The sequence below is a fragment of the Ascaphus truei genome, chromosome 1 (genome assembly GCF_040206685.1).
Source record: "Ascaphus truei isolate aAscTru1 chromosome 1, aAscTru1.hap1, whole genome shotgun sequence".
Lineage (NCBI taxonomy): Eukaryota > Metazoa > Chordata > Amphibia > Anura > Ascaphidae > Ascaphus > Ascaphus truei.
In genome coordinates this window covers 521173676-521188648 of record NC_134483.1, presented here as the reverse complement: position 1 = coordinate 521188648, position 14973 = coordinate 521173676, and the positions used below count along the sequence as shown (strand labels likewise).

The 14973-nt window shown below is 42.3% G+C and overlaps 1 protein-coding gene across 3 annotated transcripts in view; it reads left to right on the top strand.

Annotated features, from left to right (window-relative positions):
• LOC142466601 (charged multivesicular body protein 3) overlaps positions 1 to 14973 on the top strand; it is a 56148-nt gene that overhangs the window by 25896 nt on the left and 15279 nt on the right. The window contains exons 1-2 of one of the 3 annotated variants that reach the window (XM_075571819.1): positions 13113 to 13232; positions 14828 to 14888. In XM_075571819.1, the coding sequence (XP_075427934.1) occupies positions 13188 to 13232; positions 14828 to 14888 (106 nt within the window). In that variant the 5' untranslated portion in view covers positions 13113 to 13187. Of the gene's footprint in view, positions 1 to 13112; positions 13233 to 14827; positions 14889 to 14973 lie in introns of those variants that run through there. The other 2 variants (XM_075571837.1, XM_075571828.1) reach the window with 2 other exon arrangements.

Here is a 14973-nt window from a genome sequence, read left to right as displayed (position 1 = left end):
CCCCCTCGTGTGATTGTAGGGTTAAGCTAATTACAAATATCCTTCAACTGATTGGTCTGTGTGGCCTATGCAAACAAGTGTTTAAAGCTCACTCTGCCTGTAACGCATCTGGTTTAGGACATGTACATTTCAAACAATCAAAGGTTTGTACACCAGCGTGTACACAAAGTTGTTAATAGCCCTTGCATCTGCGACAATGTTTGATGTTTTGCAGTGGATGTGAGGTGGTAGTTTTCTGCAAGACATTCTGGACATACACGTAACAACCCATCTGTAGGTGGGCACAAGTCTGTTTACTGAGCACAAAGTCCTAATATCACTTTCCCAATGGAAAGTGTACAAGTCAATGTGGCCAGATGGGATCCATCCAAGGATATTACAAGAGCTTAGGGGTGTGCTAGCAACATCATTACCAGACCTATTTAACCAGGCACTGTAGGGGTAGATTTGGCTGCTTTTAAATAAAGGTTAAGCCCATCATTAAACGAAGACAAGTGCGCAACTATATACCTCTAATGTAAAGTGTTAAATTAACCCATTCACCACCTTTGTGATAAAATAGTGGAAATTACAACCTCAAAGTAGAAAACAGGCGTCTGCAGCTATATTGATAGGGATGAGAACACCCCTAGAACAACTGAAATACAAAGAAAACAAAAGCGCAGACGCACATAGTGAAGTAGGTAAAATAAATATATATGTATTGTTAGGGTAAAATATCTGCGTACATCAGATCAAATGATTAACAGCATTTCATGTGCAATGACATGGGTTACCGGACGTCACACAGCCACCGCTAGACCTCAGGAATTCTCCTTTGCTGCCTCCAGGAAGCACCACCACGACACTTGGGGAAAAACCTCCACTCGTATCTGGATTGCAGGTAAGTATCCTTTGCAGGTCAGGGCCGTCGAGAACCGCCACTTCGTCCGGCTTGCCGCCGATAGGACGCCCTCAGGGGTCAGAGCTGTTGGATTCACCGCCGGGCTAGTTTGTCAAATGTCCCGTGTGAACTTCACGACCGGCCGCAAAGTGAGGATGGCCGTAAAGTGAGATATTTACGTCACTTCAACAATGCCGAGTTTAGAAGATTTTGAAAGACTCCAGGCTAAGTACAGCACACAGATTATGAATAAAATGGTCTTGAGAGCTATATAATCTATCCAACGCGTTTCGAAGCGTAAGCTTCTTCATCAGGGATATTATATTAATGAATTACAAACATATAAATACCCTATGGCCACATCAGATAGGTCAATCCGAAAAGCATAATGAACCAATCAGATTTCTACTGAACAACATCCCACATATGTAGGTATAATCAGGTCATAAGTAACCTCCATGCTTATAACGTTTAACCCCATCAGGTGTGGTCAGGATATTATTACAAAATACACTTTTATTTAACACATAACACATAAGTAGAAATAACAATATAAATATATATAAAAATTGCCAATATAATCAAAAGAAATATAAATGGCTCTGAAATAAAACAGACAATCAGTTAGTGCCTTGTCAAGGAGAATAAAACAAATATTTAGGATAAAACAGATGGTTATAATGAACAAGTTCCAGATCTTACACATTAATTTTGCCAGACAAAACACAGAAAATTGATCTTGAGGACACATTCTTTAATACAGACACCATAGGTCTATATTTTCATTTAGACCATTAATACCTAAAGTATCGAGTTTTTGTATCCAGTATGTTTCTTGAACCGAAACATCTTTTATTCTATCACCTCCTCGTCTACTCCGAGGTATATGTTTAACCCCTTAAAAGGTTAGGGATGAGGGATCTTTATTGTGATGGGTAGAATAATGGCGACTTACACTATGAGTCTGTGGGGCATTTTTTATATTTCTCACGTGATCTTGGATACGGAGTTTAAGACTGCGCTTCGTGCGGCCTACATATTGCAAGCCGCACGGACATTCTAATAAATACACTACAAAACTGGTGTTACAGATTATAAAATCTGTGATGTTGTACAGTTTTTGGTTTTTACTTGACTTAAATGTTTTTCTATCAGGGTGAAGGAATCTACAGATACAACACCTTCCACACGGGAAATTGCCTATTACCTTATTGCCCAACCAGGATTGTCCAGATTTGGGATCCACGGATTTCCCAATATCGCTTGGGGCTAACGCATCTTTTAAGCTACGTGCCTTCCTATATATAAACCTGGGAGATGAGCTAATATGACAACTAAGAATTGGATCGGTTGATATAATTCCCCAATGTTTTTTGATAACCCCCTCTATTTGTCTGTGCATTGAATTATAATTAGTAATAAAGGGAACTACTATTTTTTCACCATTTGCATTAGTTTTTGTCTTCTTCTTTGGTATCAGCATTTTACTACGGTCCATTTTCCTAGCTTTTTCTAGTTCCAACATAAGTTGTTTATAATCATATCCCCGTTCCATAAATCTCAAAAAGAGAAATTGTGCTTGTTGCTCGAAGTCGGCTTCATTACTGCAATTCCTCTTAATTCTCATAAATTGGCCTCCAGGTATATTACTTGTCCAAGATTTTTTATGGTTACTGGAGGCCAATAAGAGGTTATTCGTATCGACCTTCTTAAAGAATGTGGTTATGGTAACACCCTCTTCTTCTGACGCTGTTAAGTTCAGATCTAAATAGCTGACATTCTCTGTGTGTGTGACATGGGTGAAGACCAAATTATGGTCATTGATATTAATATGTTGGATAAAACGATCCACAGACTCCTCATCCCCCTCCCACACACAGAGAATGTCATCTATGTAACGACGCCATACCACTATATGATGTTGAAATGGGTTATTATGCCAAATATATAATTCTTCCCAGTTCCCCATGTACAGGTTTGCGAAGCTGGGGGCAAAACGTGTGCACATTGCAGTTCTGCAAACCTGCAAGAAGAACTGGGAAAGGAAAAGAAAATAATTATGGGTTAGCACGTACTCAATAGCTTGAAGAATAAACCATCTATTCAGATCTGTAAGTTTGAAGTCTTTTTTCAGGTAATCATCAACAGCCGCAATACCCTTAGTATTAGGAATGCTTGTGTACAGGGCTTGTACATCGCACATACTTCTTGTTTTTATTTAGTTTTAGATAAAATTGTTTTTGCACCCCCACACCCAAGCCCATTTCTGGTTGTACCAGTGAGTTTCGCAATATTGTGGTTTTTGAGATGTTTCTTCCTAGGAGGTTGATCATCTTTCCAAAATATTTAATGTATGACCTCACTCGTCTGATCCACCCAATTTGTGGTATATATTGAGTCCCAATCTCCGAGGTAACACACTATGGTTGTGTTCTTGTTTATTCCCTTCTATATATAAACCATCCCAACGATCCATGGCGAAGAATCCCACAGCAAAGCAGAGCAAGATTTCCCACATTTCCAGCTGATTCGGTTCGGTTCCAATTACACATTTGGTTATAATAAGTTTGGCCTAAGCGCCGTAAGAGTCGTTTTTGCAGCATAGTACATGATCTGATTTCCTAAGAAAATCAGCCGACTTTTTAAGCAGCTCATGGACTTTCACATGGTTAATGAACACTGATTTGCAATATTTGTATGCACTTTGAATGTTTTTTACCAATGGTTATTTCTTATAATGTCTATCGTTCCTGACCCATGGTTTGCCTTGCTATGTAGATCTCCACCTAATTTAGCCCGAATTTCAGTCAGATTGACAACCCGTAATCTCCTGGCACCTAGGTTCTGCATTTCGGCCCTATGGAGTATACATTCCGTGCCTAACATTAACGTAAGCAAGCGCAGGATGTGGTATGTTCTTTCCATGGGAAGGATCACTGCCTTACTAAAAGGCAACGTGCAGTGTGGGGGCCATGGTTGGTCACCGAGGCTTTGACTGAACCGGGCCATGGCGTTGTCAGGGCCGCCAATAGGTGGGGGGGGGCAGCAGGTACTGGCATCCCGGGCCCTGTGAGCCGGGGCCCCCCTGCGAGGCTGTGCCCCTCGACAAATCCCGTCGCCCAGTCACCACGGGGCAACAGGAGTTTGTGCGCTGCCGAGCCGCCAAGAAGCGCGTGCTCTCTCCAAAAAAAAAAAAAAAAAACCCTCCTGATTGGCTGCCCATGCTGGCCCGCTGCAGGATTTCTTTTTGGGCTGCACCAAGCTCTATGCAGCGAGGCTGCCTTTTCCTGCACAGATCCTGCATGGAGCAAGTAAGGTAAGTACTGCTCCATGCCTCCCCCTTACCTCCCATGCCCCCCCTGCTCCGTTTGCCCACCCTTGCTCCGTTTGCCCGCCCTTGCTCCGTTTGGCCCCCCCTACTCCGTTTGGCCTCCCCTACTCCGTTTGGCCCCCCCTGCTCCGTTTGCCCCCCTGCTCCGTTTGCCCCCCCCCCTGCTCCGTTTCCCACCCTTGCTGTTTGCCTCCCCCCTTGCTCAGTTTACCTCCCACCTTGCTCCGTTTGCCCCCCTTGCTCCGTTTGCCCCCCCAGCTCCATTGCCCCCCATGTCTCTGTGTCAGAGTGTGTGTGTGGGTGTGTGTGTGTCAGTAAGTTTTAGGGTAGGGGGTTAACTTTAGGGGTTTTATCGGTTAGTGTACAGTGTTAACTCAAGGGGTTTAAGCTGTAAGGGTAGGGGTGTAAACTTTAGGGTTTTAAGCGGTTAGGGTAGGGGGGTTACCTTAAGGGCCCCCCGCCTCAGCAATAGTCATAAGTTTGAGAGCTAAAAATGGAGGGGTTACATGTGTCTAAATTATTTAATAAAATAGACACTTCTAACTCTGTGGATACATCACTGCCAAAGAAACTTAGTCTCAACTGTAAACTTTAATAACTCCATTTAATAATAAAAAAAGTTATTTATAAAGTGCTTTTCTCGCAAAGGGACTATAAAAGACAAACAGAAGGTAAAACTATATGATGAACGGAAGGATACTGTAAGTATAGAATACCCGATAGTTTGTGGTTCACTCATACAAATGCCTGGTAAAGAGGTAAGTCTCGAGTCTGTTCCTAAAGATTTCCCGGGAGGGGGGCCTCTCGGACATTACGAGGCAGACGTAAGTAGGCGCATTGTGAACGTTATGATCTATAGGGTGCGCAAACTTACCTAAATGCAGCCCCCTGTCTCCTCTCCCCGCCTCGTGCTCCACCTCCCTCTCCCCCCGGCACGGCTCCGGCGTGCCATGGCAACGTGACGTCACGTGACCCCGCGGCTTCATTTTATGTTGGTTGCCATGGAGATGCGTCGCTGGAACCAAGGTAAGTAAAAAGTTACAGAGGCCGCTGTTAGGGGCCTCTGTAAAAGCCGCACCCCTCCCCCCCCAGAAAATCTCCCCCCACTTTGCACACCCCTGATCTGTACTATATTAAAACTGATGTTTAATATATTGTATATGTACAAATGCTGTATCTTTCCCTCTCCCCCTAACTCCCCCTCTTGTGATCTCACCCAATTATATGTATCAATGTACCCCACTCTTTTTTCTTTTATGTACCTCCTCCCCCCCCAAAAAAAACCCCTGTAAAACGATTACTAAAAATGTAAGTAACAATAAAAGAAATAAGTAGGAGCATTACTAAAAGCTATGAACCTAAAACATAAAACAGGTTATGGGGATTCTGGAAACTGTAAGGCTACCCTTATAGTACTGGCTACGGCACCCAGTGACGTCGCTGCAGCGCAAGTTGCACTCTGGTTTGCGATGTAGCTGGAGGCAAGGGGCGGTAACGTGATCTAGGGGGAAGGCAGATATGCTATGTGATTGGCCGCTGCCAGTCACATGGTGCGGCTGTCTCAGTAAATCTCAAAATCTTTCGACTACAGCAATTTTGGTCGTTGTGACGTCACACGTCACCATCGCGCCCACTATGGGCGGTCGCTACTGTCACGGTAGCTTATGACAAGATATAATGAACACCAAATATCTGGGTTGAACTGAACGAGGCTTAGATATAATAAAATATAATTTATTCCTTAAAAAAGGTGAATACAGCAATATAGTACAATTAACAGGCAAGAAGGTAACACTTACTTAGGGTTGGGGGGTGGAGAAGTATCAGCTAGCAATTCTCCATCAATCCGGTGACATTCCAGGTGGAATCAGAAGCACAACTAAAAACTGTAGGGTTGACACAGTTTATATACCTGTGTAACCCTATTCTTAACATTGAATACAGACTATTGGTGAACAATTATCTCTATCCAATACCTAACGTGGAGACACAGATTAACCCATGCCTCCCAGCTAATTAGCCCATGTGTACTGGGACTCTATGGGTAGCCCCATAATTAAATCAGGGGCGACGACCAGTCTACCAAATGAAGTATCTGCATTGTTTGTAGGTGTAGACATAACACTTACAAACCACTCCAGTTTGATGATTCTCCACCCTCAGGTAACAATTAGAGTGGCAGAGTCTGTTGATTAGTACTTGGTCTGTTGATTAGTACTTAGTGTAAACAATCAGGGCAGTTCACTTTTGATCACAGTGCTTAGGCTTAATCAGCCGGCTGCCCTTCATGACCTATCAGCATAGCAGATGGTCTGCATTTTCAGAAAAGATCCAAAATACCATACATATACACTTTAATATCTACACATATTAATAAGTTCCATTCTGGTGGGCTCAGTGGGTCGAAATTTGCCAGTTTTTAATGCCTACAGTGACTCCACATATTGGCCAAATATCAACTCTCTGCGACCTCCAGAACTGGAGATACAGAAATGCACTTTAAAACATCTTTAAAATACAGGATTATAATGAAACATGGGAACAGGGGAACATACAGTTTCATGACATGACAAGGTGTAAACCACATTCCTGGACCACAGTCCAGTTAACCCATTGCCTCCCTGGTGAGGTCAGGGGGTGGCCATATGGGGTGCAACCCCTTTAATACCGGGCCAACCCCCCTCTCCCTCTACAGTGTCCTTTACAAATAAATAGGTGTGTGTATGGAAGTAAAATGCTGTACTTGTGACAATTACATCATCATGTGTTACAATGACATCATAATGTATTATCAGGCACTTTGTAGATGTCCTATAGTAACCTATTCAGATGCAATATTGACGTTCTTATCTGGCGCACCTTAGAGTTCAAAGTGCCTAACCCTTGTGTGAGTAATGTCGGTAAGTACATTTCATGCCCCAAGTAAGGGATTTAAAGGGACAATGTCAGTCGCAGTGGACAAAAAAACCCCGAAATATAGAATTTAAACAACGGATCAACATAATTTGCTTCTTCAGAAAGATTCAATCACATTTAAATTAACTATTTTACTTATTTGTATCCAGTGAAAATGTATGTTTTTGTTTTCTTTGGGACCACTGAAGTCATTAACAACTACTTATGTTTATCTTATTATTGCCAATCTCAAAATAACTCGTTTTCAATAGAAATACATAGATGTAGATTTGAGGATTATCAAATAGTCTTATAAGCAAAATAGGTCCCTAAAGATTGCAAACATTTTTTTAAATTTGTTTACTATGGAAATATTAATATAATAATCTCAAGAAAATGATGGTGAGGAGTAAAGTATTCAACAGTACAACTGAATGCAGGACAAGACCATGCCAGGATGCAAGATGCAAAACCTGCGCAATGCTCCACACAGCAGGCACAATACAAATACCACACAGGAATCTGTAGTTCAAAATCAGAGGAAGGTTCACCTGTTCCTCCAGCAATGTCGTGTACCTCATCATGTGCATGAAATGCCCAGGGGGCTGCTACTACTTAGGTGAGACTGGCAGGGGCTAAACAAGAGAATGAATCTGCATCGCCACAGCATCACACGCAGAACAAGAGACAGTCCTGTCGGCGAACATTTCTCTGATTCTGGCCATAAGATGAACGATCTGAAGGTGGCCATACTCAAAGGTAATCTTAGAACACCGAAAGAGAGATGGTTGCATGAATACAAATTTATGCAACTGTTCGGGACACTTAGCGGTGGCCTAAACCGAGACCGCAGCTTCATGAGTCACTACCCTGACACAAGAGAACTCTCTTCCCATGAGTGCTAAATGTCATGTCTCTACAATCATACTGCGCTATATTCATGCACACACAGCTGTCTCTTACACATACATATGTACAATGTAATTCTATCTCTATATACCAATAGGGACCACATAGTATCGACACACATTAATAGTAATGCAACACACTCTTACATTTCTACACCTACTCACACCATTGGTATACACTCCCACACACACCTTTTGTAAAGCGCTGTATACACAGTGGGCACTTTATAAATTTACATACACACACACTCTTACATCACTAACATTCAGAGACCATTTAACACCTTAAGGCCCAGGGCATGCTTACTGCTTGCTTGCTCTCGCTTGCCACTGAGCCCCTACAGCCGCAATTAAAGCGGCTTTAGTAGGGGCTCGCGCATGCTTTCCCTTGCTTGCTGAGGCGCGCTTGAACAGAGCCGACACTGAAATTTTAAATTCACGCGCTGACTCCGCTCACATGACGCCTCAGCAACCAATGGAAGGAGAGCAGGGAAATGTCAACGGGGTCTGGCGCCAGCGGAGTGAGTGTGTGTGTTGATGTGCGTGTGTGTGTTGATGTGCGTGTGTGTTGATGTGCGTGTGCGTGTGTGTGTTGATGTGCGGTGCTGTGAGCCTGCGGGAGATGGAGGGGGCTTGTGCCGCCAGTGGGGGGGGGGAGGAGGGAGGGGGGAGGGCGGGTGAGGTGTCCCCTTCTGCCGATCACCGTAGCTTCCTCCCAGCCCACGCAGGAGATGGATGGGGGTTGCGCAACCCCCGTGGGGGGGGGGGGGAGGGGGGCGGGTGAGGAAGGGGTTGTGTCCCGGAGCAGTGGTGGTAGCAAGGTGGTGTGTGTGTGTGTGTGTGTGTGTATGTACATATATGTGTGTGTGTGTGTGTGTATGTATATATATATGTGTGTGTGTCTGTGTGTGTATGTGTGTGTGCGTGTGTGTGTGTATGTATGTGTGTGTGTGTGTGCATGTCTGTGTGTGTGTGTGTGTGTGTGTGTGTGTGTGTGTGTGTGTGCATGTGTGTGTGTGTGTGTGTGTGTGTGCATGTGTGCATGTGTGTATGTGTGTGTGCATGTGTGTGTGTGTGTGTGTGTGTGTGTGTGTCTGTGGTGTGTGATGTGTGTGCGTGCGTGTGCGTGAATATATTTATCAAAGTTGCACAATGTTAATAAATAATTTATTATCACATGTCTTTTTTTTTAATTTTTTAAATATTATATAATATACACACACACACACACACACACACACACACACACACACACACACACACACACACACACACACACACACACACACACACACACACACACACACACACACACGTTCCCCAGTGACACACAAACACACAGACCACTTCAAAGTGACACATACACACACACTGACGGCTACCAAGTGACACACACACACAGTGATACCCGCCTCCCAAGCGCGCTTGCTGTCTCCTCTGTCAGGACAGCAAAAAGCTCCTGGTGGAGCGAGCGGCAGCAAGCGAGAGCGAGCAGCAGCACCTAAGCGCTTACTATGTCCAAGGCCTAAGTCATAAATCGCATACTGCACAGGGGGGAGGGATAGGCTTCAGTCTGATACATTCCAGTATGCACTGTTTTTAAGTAAGAAACCTTTCTTGCTTTATCCATTGTAACACCACCGGAAAAACAGATCAGTGTATCTTGAAAGTTTACACAAATTAAAAAGTATTTAGTTGGCCACAAAACGGTATTGTCTATTCGTTTTTTATTTTATATATATATATATATATATAGCAACTGTAAATATTACTGTATGTTCATTTGCATGTCTTAGACAGGTCTGCAACCCTGTCTTTCCCCATTGTCACCCAGCATACAGCACTTCCACTGCAGCAAGGGATTCTGGGAAATGACATGCAAATGAGCACTCAGTGCCACCTTTTGTCTCAAGCTCGTATTACACAAGCCAATCCTCAAGCCAATGCATGCTGTTTTAAACACAGCTTTTAAACAGAGGCTGGGATGAGATGCAAAGCCATTAGACCTACTCACATACATGTTTCAACCTTGATGGGTATCATCAGTGTGAGGCTGGTCTTAATGGCTAGCAGGTTTGAGACTAGACTAGGTAATCACCACTGTCATTAAGGTTATGGTGGGTAAAAAAAGTGACAAAAACCCTCCACAGTATATATAATATATATATATATATATATATATATATATATATATATATATATATACACACATATACATTAATCCATTTTAACATCACCCAAAGAAGAGATCACTGTATTTTGAAAGCTCGCGCAAATAAAAGCATTTTGTTAGCCACAGGTATCGACTATTTGTTTTTGATTATTGAGCTCAGCTAACACGGTGCAGATACATATATACATGGTGTGAAAAAGAAAGTGCATCCTCTTTGAATTCTATGGTTTTACATATCAGGACATAATAACAATCATCTGTTCCTTAGCAGGTCTTTAAATTAGGTAACTACAACCTCAGAGATCAACAACACATGACATATTACACTGTGTCACGATTTATTTAACAAAAATAAAGCCAAAATGGAGAAGCCATGTGTGAAAAACTAAGTACACCCTTACTGCTTCCATAGGAATTAAGATGCTAAGTAGCAGACAGGTGCTGCTAATCAAATGCCCTTGATTTATTGATCATCAGCAAGTGTGAGCACCTCTATAAAAGCCGACGTTTTTGCCGTTTGCTGGTCTGGAGCATTCAGGTGTGTGTTAACACAATGCCAAAGAGGAAAGACATCAGCAATGATCTTAGGGAAGCTATTGTTGCTGCCCATCAATCTGGGAAGGGTTATTTCCAAACAATTTAAATTCCATAATTCTACAGTGAGAAAGATTATTCAAAAGTGGAAAACATTCAAGACAGTTGCCAATCTTCCCAGGAGTGGACGTCCCAGCAAATTCACCCCAGGATCAGATCGTGCAATGCTCAGAGAAATTTCAAAAACCCCAAGAGTTACATCTCAGACCCTACAGGCCTCAGTTAGCATGTTAAATGTTAAAGTTCATGACAGTACAACAAGAAAAAGACTGAACAAGTATGGTTTGTTTGGAAGGGTTGCCAGGAGAAAGGCTCTTCTCTCTAAAAAGAACATGGCAGCACGGCTTAGGTTTGCAAAGTTGCATCTGTACAAACCACAAGACTTCTGGAACAATGTCCTTTGAACAAACAAGACCAAAGTGGAGATGTTTGGCCATAATGCACAGCGTCACGTTTGGCGGAAACCAAACACAGCATATCAGCACAAACACTCATACCAACTATCAAGCACAGTGGTGGAGGTGTGATGATTTGGGCTTGTTTTGCAGCCACAGGACCTGGGAACCTTGCAGTCATTGAGTCGACCATAAACTCCTCTGTATACCAAAGTATTCTAGAGACAAATGTGAGGCCATCTGTCCGACAGCTAAAGCTTGGCCGAAATTGGGTCATGCAACAGGACAATGATCCCAAGCACACCAGCAAATCTACAACAGAATGGCTGAAAAAAAGAAAAGAATCAAGGTGTTGCAATGGCCCAGTCAAAGTCCAGACCTCAACCCGATTGAAATGCTGTGGCTGGACCTTAACAGAGCTGTGCATAAACAAATGCCCAGAAACCTCAATGAGCTGAAGCAACGTTGTAAAGAAGAGTGGGCCAAAATTCCTCCACAACGATGTGAGATACTGATAAAGTCATATAGAAAACAATTACTTCAAGTTATTGCTTCTAAAGGTGGTTCTACAAGCTATTGAATCTTAAGGTATACTTAGTTTTTCACACATGGCTTCTCCATTTTGGCTTTATTTTTGTTAAATAAATCATGACACGGTGTAATATGTCATGTGTTGTTGTTCATCTGAGGTTTATTTACCTAATTTTAAGACCTGCTAAGGAACAGATGATTGTTATTATGTCCTGATATGTAAAACCATTGAATTCAAAGAGGGTGTACTTTCTTTTTCACACAACTGTATATATGATATATGTTAATAAAATATTTTAGTATTCATCTTTTGGCATATCTAGGGAATTTAACAACCCGGATTATACATTTTCCTATATACATATGCAATCATTGAGTGGAACAACAGGGATTTCTTTCTGGCCAGTATCTCTCTACTGACCTTCTCTGTACCTATATGCAACTATTTTCTATGCACTGTGATAATGTCAGTACTATTATGTGAATGGTGAGCGATAAGCATCATCACCCTGTTTAAACTGTGTATAACCATGATTTTACATGTGAAAAAAATAATTATTTGCATTGAAGTAGACATTTATTGAATCCAATATTTGAATATATGATCATTTGTTAAGGAGCGATCCTTCTTATTTTCATTGGTATTGTATAAAAGATGTTAAGACATTTAAGAATCCCACTAATAGGTGTAACAAATGTGTAAATATCAATATAGATCCAGGATTTACCCTAACGGAGAGTGCACAGTAGAATTTACCATTGGAAAAAAAGTACTTGTTAAAAAAAATAAAAATACCCCACTTTTAACCCCTTCACTGCCGGGGGAGACTGCAGAATACTGGCGACGAAGCCAATAGGAGTAATAGACGCTGCGGGAAGAGGACCCCATTAAAATAATAGGAGCGAGACCGGTCGTTGCCTCTTTGTGTTTGCATGTACGTCATTGTATCATATTTTTTTTTATGTATTATTTATATGAAGATCATGACCCAGCATTTTTTTATCCAAAATTATTTTTTACCAGAAGTATTTATTTATACAGTATTATACATTTAGAAAAGGGCTCGTGAAATCAATGTATCTTTAAAAAAGTAAGTGCTCAATAAAAAGTACCAGGACTTTGTGGTTGTTGTAAATGAAAAAAAAGTACCGGTACTAGGATACGCCTGATGATACCAACACTAAAAATGTATTTTTATTTTCTAAAATACTGTAATTCCCATAAAAGTTAACCCCTTGTGTGAGAGAGGCTATCCAATGCATTGCTTTAATTAAAGGGTTAATGGATCTCCCTCCACAAAAGGCCTGAGACAAGGGCATAAATCCCATTAACCACGTACATGCTGCTTCAGGGAGGGGGGAACTCCCGCCTTTCTGACGTCATGGGAAGGGCGGAAGACGGAAGCTCCTGGCACAGGAAGTGGGGCAAGGGGGAAGGAGGTGAGGCTGCAGCGGGTAGGAAGGAGAGCACAGAGACATGGGGCTGTTCGGGAAGACGCAGGAGAGGCCGCCCAAGGACCTGGTGAGTGTGGGACCAGCCTGTGTCTGCGATGTGTCATTCACCCCCCTAATGTCGTATTCCAGCCCTCCTACAATATGGGAACCCCCCCCCCATCATAAGGACTCTTACCCCTCTCCCTTTGCAATATATGAAACTACCGCGACCCTATAATCTGATACTGAACCTCTTCCCTAGAATATGACACGCCTCCCATTCTATAATGTTACTGAACCTCTTCCCTATAATCTGATGCTGAACCTCTTCCCTAGAATATGACACGCTTCCCATTCTATATGTTACTGAACCTCTTCCCTAGAATATGACACGCCTCCCATCCTATAATGTTACTGAACCTCTTCCCTAGAATATGACACGCCTCCCATCCTATAATGTTACTGAACCTCTTCCCTATAATCTGATACTGAACCTCTTCCCTAGAATATGACACGCCTCCCATTCAATGTTACTGAACCTCTTCCCTAGAATATGACACACCTCCCATCCTATATGTTACTGAACCTCTTCCCTAGAATATGACACACCTCCCATCCTATATGTTACTGAACCTCTTCCCTATAATCTGATACTGAACCTCTTCCCTAGAATATGACACGCCTCCAATCCTATAATGTTACTGAACCTCTTCCCTATAATCTGATGCTGAACCTCTTCCCTAGAATATGACACGCCTCCCATTTTACATGTTACTGAACCTCTTCCCTATAATCTGATACTGAACCTCTTCCCTAGAATGACGCACCTCTCCCACCCTATAATATATTTACTCTTTCCTCTAAAATATTAGACCTGCTCCATCCTATAATCTTAAACATGAGACCACCCTCTCCATCCTATAATCTGATCCTTTCCCGCTCCCCTGAAACACGAGCCCCCCCCCCCTGCATCCTATAATAGGATACTTGCTCATTGCTCCGTGTTTACATCTCTTCCACAGGTCCCCAAACCGACACTTTTAAGTCCTTTTTATGACCTGTATGTTTTAGACTGGTAACTAAGCTCTGACTGACAAGCCCAGAAGGAAGAAACAGTTGTATTTCAGTGGGTTTGACTCATTCTGTATCTTCTTAACCCAGACTTTGCCGTGCAAACTGTGTAATGTAGCAGGTTTAGAATCTATGCTAGGTGAACATCTATGATCCAAATGCATGTCATTACAAAGAATCCTCTTTGGTACTATTTGCTGTAACAGGGGTGCATGGGTTTTGGTGACCTCCTTGAAGACCTGTAAATGCCTTTTCTTTGTTATTGCTGTGCCGAATTATATAAAATGTGCTTACCCCATCCTTGATGGCCAACCCTATCAACACTTCTACAAAAACGAGCCTCCCCATTATATTGCTTTGCAGTGAATTATTCACAGTGCACAGGCTGGGTTCACTAAGCTCCGATGTATCACCACTCTCTCACATTACCTACCATTCAAGTCAATGTGAGATCGAGCTGCGATACCTCTCATCAGAGCGGCGAATCTCCCGGGTTAGACCCTTATAGTGCTGGAGCTCCCAAGAAAACCAGGGCTGTTCTGTTTCTGACATACTGTCATTTGCTTGGCGCAATATCTATTTGACAATCTATTTCTATCCATTCCTTGATAGGTCAACGAATGGTCACTTAAAATCCGGAAAGAAATGAGGGTGATTGACAGACAAATAAGAGGTCAGTTCAACAAACTTTTTTATGTTTAAAATTGTACTACCCAAAACAGATTGTAGTTAAACATTATAGCCAGTGTTCGACAAAC